This window comes from Gadus chalcogrammus, chromosome 6, assembly GCF_026213295.1.
Source record: "Gadus chalcogrammus isolate NIFS_2021 chromosome 6, NIFS_Gcha_1.0, whole genome shotgun sequence".
Taxonomy (NCBI): Eukaryota; Metazoa; Chordata; class Actinopteri; order Gadiformes; family Gadidae; genus Gadus; species Gadus chalcogrammus.
Genome location: NC_079417.1, coordinates 23,614,306 through 23,634,130, shown reverse-complemented (window position 1 = coordinate 23,634,130; position 19,825 = coordinate 23,614,306). Strand labels below are relative to the sequence as shown.

The 19,825-nt window shown below is 46.6% G+C and overlaps 1 protein-coding gene across 1 annotated transcript in view; it reads right to left on the bottom strand.

Annotated features, from left to right (window-relative positions):
• Positions 1–19,825, bottom strand: part of cfap251 (cilia and flagella associated protein 251) — a 76,725-nt gene that overhangs the window by 42,972 nt on the left and 13,928 nt on the right. The window contains exons 3-10 of the mRNA XM_056593013.1: positions 8,340–8,449; positions 8,143–8,251; positions 7,491–7,571; positions 7,299–7,376; positions 7,178–7,222; positions 5,732–5,919; positions 4,497–4,685; positions 3,489–3,736 (exon numbers count right to left, since the gene is read on the bottom strand). Coding sequence (XP_056448988.1) covers positions 3,489–3,736; positions 4,497–4,685; positions 5,732–5,919; positions 7,178–7,222; positions 7,299–7,376; positions 7,491–7,571; positions 8,143–8,251; positions 8,340–8,449 — 1,048 coding nt within the window. The remainder of the gene's footprint in view (positions 1–3,488; positions 3,737–4,496; positions 4,686–5,731; positions 5,920–7,177; positions 7,223–7,298; positions 7,377–7,490; positions 7,572–8,142; positions 8,252–8,339; positions 8,450–19,825) is intronic.

The window sequence follows — 19,825 nt, the reverse complement described above, 5'->3', positions numbered from 1 at the left end:
AGTTCCATGTCTCAGAGGTATCGTTCCTGGGGTTCATCGTCGGTACAGGGAACATTCAGATGGATCCGGCCAAGACGAGAGCAGTAACGGGTTGGTCCACTCCCTCAAACCGCAAGGAACTTCAGCGGTTCCTTGGGTTTGCTAATTTCTACCGGCGATTTATCAGGAACTGCAGCTCGGTGGCAGCCCCCCTCACGGCTCTCCCCTTCCGGTGGTCATCGGTGGCCGAGAGGGCATTTGGTGAGTTAAAGGAACGCTTCACTTCTGCTCCCATTCTCGTCTTCCCAGACTCAGGCCGTCAATTCATCGTGGAGGTGGATGCCTCTGACACGGGGGTGGGAGCTGTCCTCTCGCAACGATCGGTCAAGGACCAGAAGGTCCATCCATGCGCTTTCTTCTCCCGCAAACTGTCTCCGGCGGAGAGGAATTATGACATTGGGAATCGGGAATTACTGGCGGTGAAACTGGCCCTTGAGGAGTGGAGTCACTGGTTGGAAGGGGCAGAGCTACCGTTTGTGGTCTGGACAGATCACAAGAACCTGGAATACATCCGTTCAGCCAAGCGTCTGACTTCCAGGCAAGCCAGGTGGGCTCTTTTCTTTAACCGATTCAACTTTTCTCTTTCATACCGCCCAGGTTCCAAGAACGCTAAGCCAGACGCCCTATCCCGTCAGTACCAACCCGACGCGTTGTCCTCCCAGCCGGAGAATATTCTCCCTTCCACCTGTGTCATCGGGACAGTCACCTGGGAGGTGGAGGAAAAGGTCAAGCGCTCCCTGTCGGAGCATCCTGCTCCAAGCTCTTGTCCCAGTGGTCGTTTGTTTGTCTCTGCTAGTCTCCGCTCACAGGTTCTTCAGTGGGGTCATTCCTCCCGCCTTGCTTGTCATCCTGGGGTGAGGCGCACCCTGGCTCTGCTGCGTCAGCGGTTTTGGTGGCCGTCTATGCAAGAGGATACCCAGGAGTTTGTCGCTGCCTGTCCAACGTGTTCCAAGTACAAGGGCTCACATCAAGCCCCGCCCGGTCTCCTCCAACCCCTGCCGATTCCGCATCGCCCCTGGTCTCATATCGCTTTGGACTTTGTCACTGGACTACCTGCCTCTCATGGTAACACAGTCATCCTCACTGTTGTGGACCGTTTCTCTAAGACGGCGCATTTAATCCCTTTACCCAAATTACACACCACCAGAGACACTGCAGAAATTATGTTAAAACATGTGTTCCGCCTGCATGGATTACCTTGTGACGTGGTCTCAGACCGAGGGCCACAATTTACCTCTCGTTTTTGGTCTGAGTTTTGTACCCTCCTAGGAGCCAAGGTGAGTCTGTCATCTGGATTCCACCCACAAACCAATGGTCAAGCTGAACGCATGAACCAGGAGATGGAGACTGCTTTGCGCTGTCTCGTCTCCCGCAACCCATCCTCCTGGTCCAAACATCTCCTGTGGGTGGAGTATGCCCACAACACCCTTCCCAGTTCGGCCACTGGCCTCTCTCCCTTCCAGTGCTCCCAGGGGTTCCAGCCACCCCTCTTTCCCGAGCAAGAACGTGAGGCCAGGGTTCCCTCAGTCCAGGCGTTTATTCTGAGATACCGACACACCTGGAGGCAGGCTCACTCGGTTCTTCTCCGCACCTCCAACCACTACCGACGGTCCGCCAACCGACGTAGCACTCCGGCCCCCTGTTATACCCCAGGACAACGTGTCTGGCTGTCCACTCGTGATCTCCCGCTCCGTGTGGAGTCCAGGAAGTTGGCACCAAGGTTTGTGGGCCCGTTTCCCGTCTCCAGAATAATCAATCCTGTGGCCGTCCGTCTACGCCTACCACGATCCATGAAGATTCACCCCACATTTCATGTCTCCAAGCTGAAGCCTGTTTGTGAAAGCCCGCTTCAGCCCTCCTCCAGACCCCCTCCACCCCCCGGCTCATCGATGGGGCGCCAGCCTACACCGTCCGTAGGCTCATCAGGTCCCGACGCCGTGGAAGAGGCTTTCAGTATCTTGCGGACTGGGAGGGCAATGACATCGAGGAGCGCTCCTGGGTGGCCGCCCGCAACATCTTAGACCAGTCCCTTATCAGGGACTTCCACCGGGCCCATCCTGACCAACCTGGTGGGACGTCAGGAGCCGTCCCTTGAGGGGGGGGTCCTGTCACGGTCTGTCCGTCACGCCCCTTTCACCCTCGCAGCTGGGCTGCGTCAGGTGGTTAGTGGAGCCAGAGGTTCTTGCATGAACCTAACAGCGAAGACAATCTGTTGCCAGATTGTCTTCGCTGTTAGGTTCATGCAAGTCTCTCCAGCAATTCACCTGTCTCCTGTTCCCGGCTTCCCGACCCTGCCTGTCCCCGACTACGTTCCCCGTCTCGTCCTTCTGGATCCTCGTTCGCCTGTCTCCTGTCCCGGCTTCCCGACCCTGCCTGTCCCCGACTACGTTCCCCGTCTCGTCCCTCTGGATCCTCGTTCGCCTGTCTTCTGTCCCGGTTTCCCGATCCTGCCTGCCCCCGACTACGTTCTCCGCCCCGTCCCCGTTGATTTGCTTGACGAAGTAAAGATCGGAATATCATTATGTTTGCTTGTCTCTGAGTCGTGCTTTTGGGTTCTAATCTGCCAGTCTCCTCAGTAGAGCGTGACAGCGTTACTGGAGAAAGAGAGTGTCTTTTTTTGCTTAATTTCACATCTAACAAACACTGGGACAAATGTAGTTGATTTCTGTTTTTAACTGAGACAACAAGGTGTGGAAGGCTGGGACCCTATAATGTTCAGCTAACTGTTGTCAATAATAATTGTTACGAGAGTAGCGTATGTGTGTGCGCGGGAATGTGAGCATGCGTGCGTCAGTTAAGTGAAGTAATGAACAAGCCTGGTTGTGTCTGTGCAAACGTGTAGGCCTACTGTTAAGTCAGTGAAACTAATAATTAATTAATTAATTAATATTAATTAATTAATTAATAATTATTACCCAGCCTGTCAATAATCGGCAGCCGCTTCATTCCAACCATATTCCGACCTATAAGCGGACCCACTGCCGGTCAAAGTGAAGGGTGTTACCCCCGGAAGAACATCTACCCTGCAGGAAACGTCTCCCCTGTGCTCTTCGACTACAGTCTGGGAGCCGACAGCAGGACAGGTGTAACGTAATAATAAAAAAAAACGTATATTTTTTCTATATACGCGTGCAGTTGTGAACTAATGTATTGTTATTGATTGTATGATGTGTACTTTTAGGGTTAAGATAAGACCTATCAATCAGCGTTATCATAATGGTAGCGGGGCACTGAAATTATATAGGCTATGTTATCGTGGCTATTCTTCATGATTATCGGACTTATCGGAATAACGTAATCATTTCTGTTATGAGCCCGATAATTATCGTGCACCCCTAAATGATGAGTAATACATAACATTTAATAACTACAATAATTATACAAAAATACCAATAGTGCTACTCCTACGACTACTACTTATGAAATAATAACAAGAACAATACAAGCACCTTGGGGGTCAAAGATCAAACATTGAATCCTTTCTGATTCATACACTCTGCTGGCGAGGGTGAGTTTGGTGTTGTAGTCGCACACTTTCAAAATGCCATTGTGACTCCCCATGGCCAGGATGGGCCGTCTGGGATGACAGGCCACCGCATGCAGGGGCGCACAGTGCTCTCTCAGCAGGGTCTGGGGTCCCCCGCCTGGGGTCTTCACGTGAACTACAGTGGCCCTCACTGTGGACACAACAAAGCTCCTGCAGACGCAGAAGGATCCGTCACCCAAAGGTTTCTACATTGTGTGTGTGTGTTGGGGCTTGTTTATGTTTGTTTTTTTATATAAAAGGGATTTGAATGGAAGATGTTATCAGATATTTGATCAGATTAACTTAATCACCTCAAGTAAGGAGGAAATGAAGATACTGGCATCTATGTTTGTCTCAAAAGTAACACAGATTTGAACAACATTTGGTAGAATTGTTGTCACCTTTCATACCAACTGAGAACAAGGGGGTATGGCGATGCATGTGGATTCTTGTGTATGTGTGTCAATCAATCATCTGGGAATGATGCACAGATTTGCACTATATATGTGGATGGAAGGTTAGTCATGGTGAGTCATTGGCCAACGAATGACCTTCAGCACAACCTTTCAATGCACTAAACCTATGAACCTATGACATAATACACTGAGATGTTGTGGGATGCTGGACCATGGGTACAGGTGATTCAGGTTCACACCAAGTTAAAGGGGTGAGCCTATCACAAAATGCATGGCAATTATGAATTGACAAACAAAACCACAAATTTGGTGTAATAGGCAGAGAAAGAACTGTTTAGCCTTTCTAAACATGTGGAAGGGCATGGCTTTTCCCAAAACTACAGCTTTATACTAAACTAATTCACCTTACGCTACAAAACTGTGGGGATGACCTCCCCATGCCACACCCAATAAGGATACTGGCTCCGAAAGGGCCCCTCCGTTTATTCTGCTTCTTTATGCGACTATCATTATACCTGCTGACAAAAGGCTGGTCTGCCAGAATGCAGCTCTCTGGATAGTCCTGGCTGGGTTCAGGGGCGGCGTCTTTAGAGAAGGAGATGGAGGCTATGGCATCCAGGCTGAATTCACTGTACCAGCTCATGAGCCGGAAGTTCTCATCATAAAATTTGATATGGCCTAGGACATCGCCTGTCACAATCCATCTGGAGAATGTAAAAACATGTTGAAATATTAAAGGGCAGTCAATCCCCAACACCACTTGCATACTGTCTGCATTAGATGACCTCAAAGCCCTCTAGGTTAACACACGCCACTGCATGCATCACTTTTTATTTGCTGATATGATTATCCTGTCCCCTGCATTGGTGCGACACAGCTGTCCTCTGTTTATTAAAGTTAATTGAAGGGGCGTTTACAGAATGGACAAATTAACTCAGAACTCAGGCTGAGTTAGGGGATTTACTTTTAAAGGCTGCGTTAGGGGGTTTAGCTTTAAAGGTCCCATTACCAGAAAACGTCATAAAAATAACCACCTGACGCAGCCTTTAAAGGTCCCATGTCATGCCAAATGGCTTGTAACGGCTAATAACACTCACATCTGGTCGCACGACATGGGACCTTTAAAAGCTGCATCAGGGCTTTATTTTTAATTTATAGGCTGCGTTAGGGGTTTTTGTTTAAAAGGCTGCGTTAGGGGGTTTAAGACTCAGTTATGGTTCTACGTTGAGGCAACTCCCAAGTTTTGGGAGGCGCACGTCAGGCCCTTGTGGAGGACCCAGGAGGGTCCGCAAGGACGTAATTGGTTCGTAAACCTCCATGTGTTGCGTCGATATAGAAACATAATCAAGCCTTTAGTTTTAAAGGCTGTGTTAGGGGCTTAGTTTTAAAGGCTGGGTTAGGGGGTTTAGTCTTAATTTTGCATTGGGGTGTTTGGTTTTGATTTACAGGATGCGTTAGGGGTTCAGCTTTGATTTATTGGCTGCGTTAGGGGGTTTGTTTTTACTTTAAAATCTGCATTAGGGGCTTTGGTTTTTATTTAAAGGCTGCGTTGGGGGGGTTGGTTTTTTATTTAAGGCTGCGTTAGGGGGTTTGGTTTTAGAGGCAGCTTTAGGGGTTTTGTTTTAATTTAAAGGCTGCCTTAGGGGGTTTGGTTTTAATGGCTGCGTTAGGGGGTTTGGTTTTAAAGGCTGCGTTAGGGGGTTTTGGGGTTTGGAATGCTTTATGTATGCTATGATAAGCCCTCTCGCACCTGTCCGTGGAGGTGAGCACGGTGATGGCTTCTCTCTGAAGGGGCAGGAGTTTGATGGCATTCCGTCCTGCTGCCTCTTCCCCCTCATCCCACAGTACCAGGTTCCCTGCGGACGTGGCGGTGAGGGCCTGCTGGCCCCGCCAGTGGAACAGAGACTGACCCAGAGAGCCAACAGATTGGTTGAAACTCTGGGAGAGAGAGAGAGAGCGAGAGAGAGAGAGAGAAGGGGAGAGGGAGAGAGGGAGAGAGAGAGAGAGAGAGAGAGAGAGAGAGAGAGAGAGAGAGAGAGAGAGAGAGAGAGACACACACAGACACAGACACAGACGGACGGACGGACAGACAGACAGACAGACAGACAGACAGACAGACAGACAGACAGACAGACAGACAGACAGACAGACAGACAGACAGACAGACAGACAGACAGACAGACAGACAGACAGACAGATAGACAGACATGGAGAGGAAGACAAACAGACAGACCGAAGGACATAAAGAGAAACAGTTAGAAAGAGAGAGACAACTAGCCGGAAGCGGGAAAGAGGGAGACAGACAGCAAGACATAAAGGGAACAGAGACAGAGAAAGTGAGGGACACAGTGACAGAGAGGGCGAGAGGATCAACGGAAAAGCAAGGGCACGGCATACACAGTGTAACTTTACTGACTATAGATTCAAATGTACTTGAAAGGGACCATGCGCAATTAAAACATAAATGCAATAATTTTAAGCATCGCACCAGAGTTAGCCTTTGGCTAATTTACATCTGAAGTCCCTAGGTACAATTAAATACAACACATATAAAAACATCAAACATCACTCAACAAGTAAGGACATGTAACCAATAGCAATATATCGCACATGAAATGTCCCTCACAGGCACACATATACACACACACTAGATAGAAATATCTTAGCGGCCTCTGTAGATAGAGAGGATCTAATCTGTCTAAAAATTGCCATGTTATATTCAATAGTTTTTGTCATTTTTTTTATGTGTTCTTGAAGCTCAGATTTGAATCTAGTAGTACACCATGTTATTAAAATTCAGAATTCAGACATTCAAAATTTAGATGGTGGTCGTTTCTATGATACATTGCTTTACCTATCCTGGATCACTGCCTAACTCCAACCGTATAATTAATCCTCAACTAATCCATGTAAACATTTCAACTACAAACTATGATAAATGTATGTAGGATTTATAATCGATGGATTATTGCTCACATCATCATAAGCATCATGACATACATCACACTTCCTACGCTAGAAAATATTTGTAGAAGTTTGAAACAATACTATTGAGCTATATCTGGTATCCATAATTTTGCTCTGCCACTCATGGTGCTTTATGCCCCTCAATGCCCCATACACACCCACGCACGCACAGCCAAGCATGGACGGCCGGCTGTAACACTAGGGGTAGGCCCACTGCTCCAAAGCCTACCTTGTCATTGAGATAAGGCGCAATGTATTCCAGGTTTCCTTCAGTCTGAAAAAAGACAAAGGCACAGTTGTGTCACAGTTGGAGGCACACGTGAACTCCGCCCTTTGAAATGTGCACTCACGGCTTTGTAAAACAGCACTTGGCTATCGCTGTTGCTGAGCAACTCAGTGCTATCACCAGGATTGAAAATGATGTAACTCTGTGAAAAAAGCAATTTCTTATGAAGCTAAATATGTAAGAACAGATACAGAAGTCTGTAAACTAAAAGATAGAAGACGAAACATGGTCAAAAGTGAGTGATACACAGACTTACTTGAAAACCAAGTTCAGAATAGAGATTAGCAACCCACAAAGGTGTATCTTGTTCATTTGTCCAATCCCAGATATGTACGCACTATGAGAGGGATGTAGAAGTCAGCTAGCATTCACAGCATATGACATCTCAAAGAAAACGCTCATATATAATATAATCGCATACATATGGAAATATTTCCAAATTAAACAGGAAATGAATCAAATGGAGCAGGGATTAATTGGGCTATAAACTGGTTCTAACTGGTTATGTTAACGATCCACAATATATTTTCAGCTGGACAGGAAGCTACATTGATACGATTTGGATGTTATGTCTCTGTCTTTGAGTCTAAAAAAAGGTTCCTCCTCTTTGCAGGCAGAAGACAGATGCTGTCTAAACAATATCAAACTTAAATATCAAACTTTAAACATAAACTGCTTTGATATATTTATAAAAACAAAATTCAAATACATTTTGTTGAAGGTTCCTAACATCATGTCTTACAGTGAGAGTGGAGCAAATCAATGGGTGGATGAATGAATGATTGGCTATATAATACACGGTCATCATGAACACATTACAAATCATTACTTCAAAATGTTCCATACATCGGCAGTGAAAGTGCCTCTTTAATATCATGTAACATATTATTAATTAATGCTTGACCAACCTGCTGTTCTCCCCCCCCGAGGGTCGCCAGGTATTTGGCGTCTTTAGAGAAGGCCAGAGCTATGACGCTCCCTTCAGTGGGACCGTTGAACAGAGTGTGGACGGGAATCCTGGAGCGGGAACCAAACTTATGACTAACATCAGAAACTGAAAGGTTGATATTCTGTTTTGTAGAGCAGGCTGAGACAGATTTTATACCCGGTGTAGGAGTCCCAAATAATAAGCAGGGGTTCCCGCCCATTATCGGCTGTCCCAAGCCATCGCCTGTCTTCACTCATACACAGACATGAGATAGGACCCCCGTGACCCTAGAGAGACACACACGCACCGAGACACAAACACACACACACACACAATGATGAGTTAGGACGCCTTGACCCTAGAGACACACACGACACACAAACACACACACACAAACACACACAAACACAAGTGATGACCCCCATTGCACTAGAGACAAACACCGACACACAAACCCACACACACACACATACCTTAGGTCCCCCATGACCCTTGAGACACACAACAACACACAAATACACACACAAGTTGGGACCCCCATGATCCTAGAGACACACCCACACCCGTCGCTAGGGGCGGGCCATAGGGGGCCGGGCCCGCCCCCAAAGATGCTTATGTCCCCCACTTGAGGCACATATCTCTAATTTTTTTTATATCAGGGATGCAAACACATGTATGACAAAAAAAGAGAGAGCTACCCGAAGTCTGAAAAAATATGACGGCATGATATCCTATTATCATGAGAAGGCCTCTGCTATATGCTATATGCCTAGAAAGATTAAAAATATATTAGTTACTCAGTTAAAGTGACTTTTTAAACTAAGTTAATTTATTTTCACAAACACACACCTCTGCATTGGATATGTGATCACAGGTACAGGTACTGGCAGTGTAGGCCTGGCACTGTCCCTGATCTTATCTGCTGCTTAGGGGGTTTCTGCAAGAGGGTTTCGGAGAAGCTGTGTAACACTTTGTGTACTTATTGTTGTTGTCACTTTCCTCCGATGAATGTCTGCCTTACAGTGTGCATACAGGGCATGTACACCCCTGCTGGCATAATAAATTTCTTTAATGCAGAGTGTGCATTTAGCACATCCTTTTTTCTAATTTTTTTTGAAAAAGTCAGACAGTGGAAAGTTATGCTTCACTGTATTCACCTTAATCATGCCTTCTAATATTAGCCATGATGACCACTTCCAACTGCACTTGCACCCTGCGTCCTGCTGTACAATAAGTGCATCCTTCTCCGATATTTCCCACCACTATCCTCGGGCCGGGTCAGGCCGGGCCTTTGATCGAGCGTTTTTATTTTTATTTGTATCATTGGTTTATTGGCCTAATCTAAGGAGAAATCGATGCCATAAACAGAGGTCTTCTCAATGCCGTGGAACGCTCCGTTCACTTTGGAAGCTAGTCCGGTGACTTGTTAACCCCAGTGTCTTCCGTTGCTAAGTGACGTCACCATCTTTGCGGACAATTTATTATTGCTCTGCTGATCAACACTACGAATAATAATAATAATACATTTAATTTAGAGGCGCCTTTCAAGGCACCCAAAGTCACCTTACAGAGCATAAAGTCATCATAAATCTTTTAAAAACAAGACATTGTGAAAAAATGATGAATGAATGCTGGTAACGAATAAATTGTAAAAAGGCGCACCATGTGAAGTTATTTTTTTAGTTTTGGCAAGTAGCCGTGTAATAAGCGGGATCATGTATAGAACGTCGCCGGTCATTATCGAAAATAAGCCCCTTCAGGGCGAAGCAAGACGCCTCCGCTGCGCGTCGGTGTACTGTTCGCCCTGTCGGGTCTTATTTTCCCGATAATGACCGGCGTTCTATACATTATCCCTTACATATATATTTAGCTGAGTAAGCCTAGTAACAAATGTGTACAAAGTTACATATATGTTAAAATAATTGTCTAGTTGAATCGGGCTAGGGCTCCTAATTACAGTTAATGTGTCGGGTCGGGCCGGGCTCGGACAGAACGTGCACGGGCTCGGGGTCGGGCTTGATTTTCTGAGCCCGATCCAAGCTCTACCGTGCGCATGCGCATCCAATATTTTGACGCGACGGCAAGGGCTGTGATTGGTCCCCTAACAAAATCATTTCCGGAATCACTTTTCTTTACCTCGAAGGCACGGGGGTCAGTCAATCAGAGCACCGATCGACGCACCGATCGACCCCCCCCCCCCCCCCCCCCCAAAAGAAAAACTCTTCGGATCTGCACGAACCACACAGGTCCCCAAAATGTATGATAAAAAAGCGACTCGCGCCAAAAAGCGCGCCGTTTGCATGTCTGTTATATGATCATGGTAGGTAATTTTGTGTTGATAAATACTCATGTTGCAGTCTTTATCATTAAAACATTTAAAATATAAAGAAACAATGGTGTGATTTTGTTTGATTGATGGGAATCTATCTACTGTACACTGCAACAGCCTATCACGGCCTAACTGAAAAGAAAGTTAGTCTAGGCCTATGTAACGTAGCCTACGTCAATGTTCAACCGCTCAACAGTTACCACGCATATTTGAAAGTGAAGCTGGAAGAGTTTTCGCCGGCTTACTATTTAATTTCTACTTCATCATCATGGATATTCGTAAGTGGTTGAAAAGCCCACCAACAGTGTCCTCTGCCAAATCGGATAAGACACCGATGATGTTGCCGTTGGAGGAGACCCTGGACGACAATCTGAGCCTGAGCCTGTTGCTAGTAGCTCCGTGGAGCCCGACCCTGGGCCTGGCAGGACCTGCAGCTGCCACAGAGCGGATGCTACCAGCAGCCGGTCAAGTGCAACCGCGACTGGGGCAGTATTCGGGCCACAATTGCCTGTTGGATCAGTAGGTGTGAGTGACCTTGGCACGGACAAACCCAAACAGGTTGTGTTGAAGAAATATCCATGTTTGGATGTTCCTCATCAACTATCGTAGCGAAATACAGGTTCTGTCGTGTTTTATTTGGCATTTTGTAAAGCGGCATTTTGTAAATGAAACGTAAACCGGATCGGAAACGGAAACGGAAAGGGGGGGTGGTTGTAGTCTTTTCGCTCTGTTCTAGCCCTACCCTTGATACGGAGAACCAAGTGAAAAGACACCACCCCCCCTTTCCGTTTCCGATCCGGTTTACGTTTCATTTACAAAATGCAGAAACTGTATTTCGCTACGATACTTGATGAGGATCATCAACGAACACCAGCAACCACTCGATGAGTTTCACATTTCTGAAAACGAAGGTTAAGGGGTGTTTCTGAATGCCTATAGCCAGCCCCTGTGAAGCAGGCAGGGGTGATTTGAAATTAGCCAAATACTCGAGACAGGACCAATATTAAACAATAAGTTAACAACTGTATTTCATCCTAGACAAACCAGAAAGGGGGCTCAATGTTCAAAATACCAGAATTGTCCATTAAATAAGCATGCAGCTTCAAAATAACATTTAGCCTGTGAAGCAATGTGGGGAGATTCCGAAAAACATAGAGAGACAGGGAAAGATATTTCCACTCTTAAATTCAGAGCAACTGGCTCGCAACAGATACTACATGTCAGCCGTAATTGATATGTTGGAGTTTAGTGATTTAGTGATGAATCAATTCCCGTTTCGTGGCGATAATGCTAGTTTTGCCAGTGTGCGAGATGCTAATAGCTCCATGGGGCTGTTCTACAATTACAAAAACATTCCCATAGAATAGAACCAGCCCACAGATACAAAACAAGATTATCGAAATGTTGAGCAAACTTTTGACAGAGGAGATAGTGAAACAAGTCTATTCAATTCAAGGTATTCAATTAAAGTGTGTTACGTATTTTAAGAACATGAGCTGCCCCCACATAGCCTCTAGGAAGCAGATTCAAACACACAAGCTGTATTACCCTCACATAACCACTAGGAAGCAGGACCAAACATATAAGCCGTAAGTACTATACATAGCCACAAGGGGAGCAGGACCTTACTGAAGGCTGCAATAGCTGCTCCATCCACAGAAGGCAGCACCTCAGACAATTGAGGAAGCCGAGGCTAATACGTCACACCGGCCACGCCCACTTCACCCAGGCCACGTGGACTTGACCATAATAATCTCTACAGAGAGGTGGGACGCCAGAATCTTTCGGTAGCTCAGACTTGTTGGTTAGAGTTTTGATCAGCTGGGAGTCACTCAGCACGTGTTCGACACACTTCCCCTCCTTTTGCTCCGTAGTTACCATACCGAAATACTTTGACAAATAAAGTGAGTTAAAAGCGATCCGGATTGGACTACTTTCTTCGAAGAACTCTGCAAGTGGATGGTACACGGCATCCTTTTTTACGCCAAGAAAATATATCTGTAGTTGTGCGTTTCGTTGACGAAAACTATGGTGTGTGTGATCGCTTCTTGGTAATGGCCACATCTGAGAAAGATGGGGCTCTGACAGGTGCATCATTGATGAGCTCACCAGCGCCAGACTCAGCACGGACAAAATCCTGAGTCAGGTTTATCATGCCGCATCACTCATGTCTGGCAAGCATGGTGAGCTCATCGCCATGTTGTGTGCAGAAATTGCTCTAAAACAAGCTGAATCATAACATACCATATATTCACTGATTTAATCACCAACTTCATCTGGTTGTGATTCATGCCATGTCCAGTGAAGCAGCTGTCAAGGATTTTCTTAGAGTATGCAACATGCTGTCCAACTTCATCAGGAAGCCAAATGTGGCTATTCTGTACAAAGGCAAGACCCTGAAACGTCTCTTGGACCTGAGATAGACTGGCCACTTGGCAACAGTAAAAGTTGTGGTGAAGAGTTTTCAAGACATATCCACGTTACTGACCGAGGTGGAAAACAGACGACACCTTGGAGTGGTGGTTTGGTTCGAGGTTACTGGGCTGCTTCGTTCCATTATGCAGCAAACTTTTCTTTTCATTGCGCACCTTGTTATGAAACTGTTGTCACTTTTCGAGCCACCTAACAGACTACTACAAGCCGAAGATATGGACTTGTTCACCGCTGTGACACTTGTAAACAGCGCTTCCGTGCCGGTGCCGGTGACTGACACAGGTCCAAGCAAGAGAAGACGCACAATTAGCAATAACCTCCATGTATTTGCCATTCTTCTTCTTCTTCTTTCGTGTAATTTCCTTTGGAACTATCACACAGGGATTGCTACATTCAGCAGCCAGTTCAGTGTCTCTCCGTCCAGCTGTACCAGGCCTCTATGGCCATGTGGGGCGCCAAAGGTCGGGCACTCGTTGATAATGTGTGAGACCGTCTGGGTAGCCCCACATTGGCAGGTGTCTGAGGGGCTTGATCCGGTCATTTTCTGGAAGGACTGGGTTCTCCCCCAGCCTGTTCGGAGGCGGTTGAGCCGAACCCATGCCTTCCGCGGGAGAGTATGTCCAGGTGGTGTTGGTGAAGGGGTGGCGATGAAGGCGTGCAGGTTGGTGTTTGCGTCCTTCCATTCATCTTGCCACCTCATGTCCATCCATGTCTCAGAGACAGGGCCAGACCTTAAGGGATCCGCTGCTCTAGTGGCGAAGTGTTGCCTCGTGATCCTTTGGGGTGTGTTCTGCGGTGCTGGGATGATGTTATTTCCGCCAGGCTGGAGTGCCTTCTCCGCAAGCTTGAGGATCTGGAAGTCGCGCCTTACTTTTGGTGGATGGACTCCGGATAATATAGGTAGCATCTCTCTTGGAGTTGGTTTCATGGTGCCTGAGATGATGCGCATAGCTTCGTTGAGGACAACATCGACTGATTTGGTGTGGACACTGTGAGACCAGGCCGCTGCGGCATACTCAGCAGTGGAATACACAAGTGCGAGGACTGATGTGCGCAGTGTTTTAAAACTGGCTCCCCAGTCTAGGCCGCAGAGTTTCCTTATTAGGTTGACGCACTTGGATGTTTTGTTTGCAGCGTTCTTCAGGTGAGGCCCAAAGGTTAAGCTGCGATCAAGGGTGACACCCAGGTAGACAGGTGCAGAGTCGAATCTTAACTTCTTGCCCTCCATTCTCACTTCTAGCTCCTTTTTGGCAAGTCGGGTTGACAGGTGGTAGACCGAACAGACAGTCTTTGACTCGCTTACTTTCAGGTGCCAGAGGCGGAAGTAGTTGCAGAGAGTAGAGATGTCAGCCTCTAGGATGCTCTGGATCTCCTCGTATGTTTTGGCTTGGGCTGCAATTGCGCTGTCGTCCGCATAGAGGTACTTTAGTGAAGAGGTGGCGGGATAGTCCGCAGTGTAGATGTTAAAGAGAATGGGGGCAAGCACAGATCCCTGTGGTAAGCCATTTCGGAGCTGGCGATTTCTACTTCGCTCACCGCTTGAGGTCGTAACATAGAATGATCGGTTCTGGAGCATAAGCATAATAAACTTCACAAGCTTCACATCAGGGATCATTTGTAGTAGCTTAAAATAAAGACCACGGTGCCACACGGTGTCATAGGCAGCTGTGAGGTCGATGTAGGCAACTCCAACCTTCGCTTTCTTCTGAAACGCTCCTTCTATGTCGTTGACTAATCTGACTATTTGATCTGTAGTTGATCTTCCTTTGCGGAATCCTGCCTGGGCTTGTGGGAGGTTTGCCTCCACGATGTCATTGATACGCACCAGGATTATTCTCTCCATCAACTTGTATGGTATACAGAGCAATGAGATTGGCCTGTAGCTCTTTGGATCTTCAGCAGATTTCTTGGGTTTGAGGATAGCAGCCACATGGGCCTTTCTCCAGATAGCAGGGATGGTTAGGGTTGACAGGCAGTTTGAGAGGAACAGGCGTAGCCAGTTAAGAGCATGGAACCCCAAGTGCTTGAGGAATTCTGTGTGGACCAAGTCTATCCCAGGAGCTTTGCCGTTTTTCAGGCACATGATAGCGTCCATAAGTTGTTTCATAGTAACTGGTCCAGAGAGGTCAGATGAGGCAGGTTGTGATGCAGTGGCTTCTCTTATTCCCCTATTAACCTCGTAGGTGTGGCACTTGGCATCGGCACTCTTGTCTCCCCATTTCCCATTTTCCACAAGCACTGTTGCGATGGAGTTTGCAGTTACGAGACATGGCTTGGGTTTGCTGCTTTGCCCTGAGAGGTGGTTGATCGTACTCCATGCCTTCCGGCTTGAGTGGGTAAAGTCGATTGATGTGACGGTTTCCTCCCAGCGTGCTTGCCTCTTTTCTCCAAGAATCTGCATGAGGTGGTCGCTTTTTGATGGTTTCACCTCGACACTAGCGGCGTTATAGGCTTGGAAGGCTGCCTCACACTCACTGTCCCAGCAGGGGATATAGCTGTTACGTCTGCCCCGGGGAATGGAGGTCTTAGCGGCTGAGTTGAGCGTTGATGTAAAGGCCTTGTAGGTCTCAGATGCTGGCCGCGAGGGGTCTGGGAGCTCGGAGGATAGCGAATCGACTAGGGTAGTAAATTTGCTCCAATTGGTTTTGCGGAAGTTCCATCTCTTTTTCCCAAGGCTGTTGATCTTCATGCCTACTTCAGTACTGATTATGATTGGGCAGTGTCCATTTGCCATTGAACAAACAGTTGGTCAGCCACAAAGTGACAGACGAAAAGAGTTCAAGGGAGTATTTTACAGTGTTATTGAAGCTGTGCAAGGAGAGATGGATGCGTGTTTTGGAGAGCACAGTAGCGAGCTCATTGGCGGACTGGCTGCTTTGAACCCAGGGGCCGAGAATAATTTCCTGGACCCATCATATGAAATCCCTCTCCTGGTGTCATCAGCTGGAACTGATGTGGCTGAATCTGAATGTACTGTGGCTCATGAGTTCCTGGAGAAGCAAATGACTGACACCCCAGTTCCCCGAAGACGGAAAATGGACAATAAGCCAACATCCTTAGCGAATTCAACTGTGCACTCAAGGCTTTGCAGACTGTTCTCCCAGCCTACACCCTTGCCCTAACTTTAGAAGCTTCCACAGTTACTCAGCAGGTACAACGGTGGCGCAGCACTGCAGCGACCCAGCCTTGTGCTGGTTGCTTTTGTGTTTTAAGTGTTTGTGTTATAGCAGGGGTTTTTCTAGAAAAAATTCACAAACATCAATGGCGAGGGTAGGGGCGATTCTAGGGAGTGTGGGGGCCCTAGGCAGAGGATTGTTGATGGGGGGGGGGGGTTAGGGGGAATGGAGCGATTGTTGACGGGGGGGGGGGGGGGGAGTTCCCCCCCCTTCCGCGGTGCGGAGCTTTTGAAAATTTGCAAGACAATCCTTGCTTTTCTTCACCCCGCGGCACGACATTTTAAAAACACTGTAAGCTAAGTCACCAAACGCTATATTTTCTTTCTTCTCAGACACTCTCAGATTCACTGAACTGATACATTTGGTTCGGGAGAAGAGATAAAAGCCCGCCTACACTGTAAACTGATTGGTTGACTTACCGATCCAGGCCAATCAGGAGGCGCCTGAGGCTCACGTGCACACTGCATCATGCACAGTTTCTAGATCCCTCTCTGTTGTGCTGCGCGCTCGCTACACAGATGCGAACGCGGTTAGGAGCACGTCTGTCTCCTGTGTGCGGTCTTGCTTGCTCGCTCTCCATTCCGGGAGATTTTAAGTAATTTAAAATTTTCGACAAGGAGGCGCTGGGTTGAAACAAGGAGGCGCAGCGCCCCTCTTTCCCGGTTTAGATTAACCCCTGTTATAGTGTTTAGTTTTGTTTGTTTAAGAATGTGTTTAGTGCTTGTGACTTTACGTGAAGTTGATCACGGCATGTATTGACAATTGACATACAAAGAACTTGGCCACCCGATCCACAATTGTTTGTAGCCTGAGCCTCAACAATGGAAGCAAGTTTTTGCATCGTACTGCTGATCCTGATTTTTATCAGCGAACACGTAAATCTCTGTCCTGCAACGAACATGCAGTGAGAACATGGATGTCGCGCCTACTCCAGAGATGCATGGCTGTCCACCGGCCAACACCACGCCAATTGACACCGTCGGAACATCTACCAGCGGCCATCCGAGCGACACATACCGGCGCAATGCAAGCGAGGCAGAGGGAGGGAGGCGTCCGAGGTGAAACAACAGACCACCGCTGCGTCAATAATCCTCAGCAACGTGCGATCGCTGACACCGAAGTTGGACGTGCTTCGTGTCAACCTCAAAAGCTGTTTTGAATACCGGGAATCCTACACCATGGTGTTCGAAACACTTACGGTGTTCGAAACACGAAACACTTACGGCCATGGCGGCGCACATAGTTGCAGCGGCTCAGTGTCGGTACTTTTTATGTATGTGTGTGTACATGTTGTTTTGTATCCGGTCTACATTCTGTGCGGAAAACAACTACAGCCGGCAGGATCTCCTGAAGCTTGGAGTTTGCTGCGAGAAGAGTGTCTCATCAGACTTTCCCCACTCACACAACATTTCTCCGGACATCGCGAGGTGCCCCGGCTCTTCATGGATTACCATCCCAGCGGGCAGGCGAAGAAGGCGCAGGGAGAGGAAACAGAAGCGGGGCTGCAGGGCCAGCGCGCTAGCAAGGCTACGGAGGCAACCCCACAAACCACCGCTTCCCAGCATCGTCCTTACCAACGCCAGATCCCTCGCTAACAAAATGGACGAACTGAGGCTACAGGTTGCAACCAACACCACCATCAGGGAGAGTTGCATCCTGTTGATCACAGAAACTTGGCTTCACTCACTAATCGCAGACTCAGCTATACAGCTAGCAGGCTACACAGCACAATGCCAGGACAGGACGAGTAACTCCGGTAAAAGCAGAGGAGGGGGACTGTGTGTTTATGTCAACAACATCTGGTGCACTCACACAGTGGCTATAGACCGTCACTGCTCCCAAGACTTAGAGTATGTGACTATCAAATGTGGCCCATTTATCTCCCTAGAGAGTTAACTGTCGTCTTGATCACTGCTGTTTACATCCCACCGGATGCTAACGCTAACATAGCTCTCAGACTTTTACATAGCAGCATTTGCAGTCAGCAGAGCAAGTATCCTGATGCAGTGTTTATCATTGCGGGGGACTTAAATCACGCTGACCTAAAAGCAGTGCTCCCAAAATTCCACCAGCACGTTAAAGGACAATTCCGGTATTTTGAACATTGAGCCCCCTTTCTGGTTTGTTTAGGATGAAATAGAGTGGGTGACACCGAAATTTGAACTATTAGTCCTTTCTCGGGTATTTGGCTCATTTTGAATCGCTCCTGCCTGCTTCACAATGGTTGTCTGTGTGCATACACAAACCTGTCAATCCAGCAACCCTAAACGTTGTTTTCAAAAATGTGCAAGTAACCGAGTGGTTACTGGCATTCGTGAAGTTTTAAAAAAAATTATCGGCGCAATATATGGTTTCCATCCGTGTTAGTTGCTAATTGGAACTATTTTTTCAGATACCTCACAACCGCATATAAACTTCTGTTCGCTGCGTTACGATGATTACACAGCTGGTTACACAGTTCGACCACCTGTTGACGACAATATTCCAGAGGAAGAAGAAGCATAATAATAATAATATATATAGGCCTATATGTATATATATATATATATAAATAATATAATATATAATAATATATAATAATAATAAGAAGAAGACGTTCAACTTCATTTTCTGTCGAGTTCAAAACCAAGGCATCAGCTGTGGTTACCGTGCAGTCGATTATGGGAAGAATTTGTGCGGTCGGAAACTGTGGGAATATATAGGAGTTGTCATCGGCTTCCTTTCAACACCCCTAACAGTCATAGAGTCAGAAAGTTGTGGCTTTCATTCCTCGGGTTCGACATAAACACCCCTGTAAATGTACTTCGGGAAGCTGACCATCGCGTTTGCGCCTTTCACTTTCGGCCTGAGGAATACCTTCAATCAACAAGTCATCGAAAGAAGTGTCCGAAGAGACTGCATCTGAAAAGGGCAGCTGTACCGATTGATTTCGATTTCGATTTATTTCCATTAAAAAAAAAGAAGCATACTCAGTCATTGTAATCTAGAAGCGAGTATGCCTAGATGTACATGCCCTTTTACATTTGTCCATGTTATGATTATTACTTTTATGCTGCAAGTTTAGCTCAGGAACAATACTATACAATGGTGTATTCCCTTTTTGCTAGTTAAAGTACAATGAAATGGTTAATTCATTTTGTAATGGTTAATTCTAAATAATATTTAAGATTTTTTGTCATCTGCACGTATTATTGATTCGATATCGAATCGAATGAAGACCTAAAGAATCGAATTGAATTGAATTGTGAGGTACCGGGCAATACCCAGCCCTACCATTTCCACATATTCTGGGACTGCCCAACTATCCGACCCTACTGGTTGGAAATAGTACGAAAATTAACGTTATAATGGGCTTCGAGACCGAGCATGACTTTCTCATAATATCTTGGGAATATCTCGTCCACAATTAATTCTAGCGATAAGTATTTGAATAAAATAATGTTGGCAGCTAGTAAAAAAGCCATTACGAGAAGGTGGCTAAACAAAGAACACCCCGACAAAAGGGGAATGGATTGAAATTGTAGAACAAATTTATCACATGGAAAGGCTGACTTTCTCCTTAAACCTATGCATGGACAAATTCACAAATTAATGGAGAAAATGGTCAACTCATTTTGATACAATAGCTCCCAACCACAACAACAAAAAAAACTGGGATAAATCATTGTAGGTTGGATAAGTTACAGGTTTGGTATAGGTAAAGTTGTACATGTAGGATGTGTGTG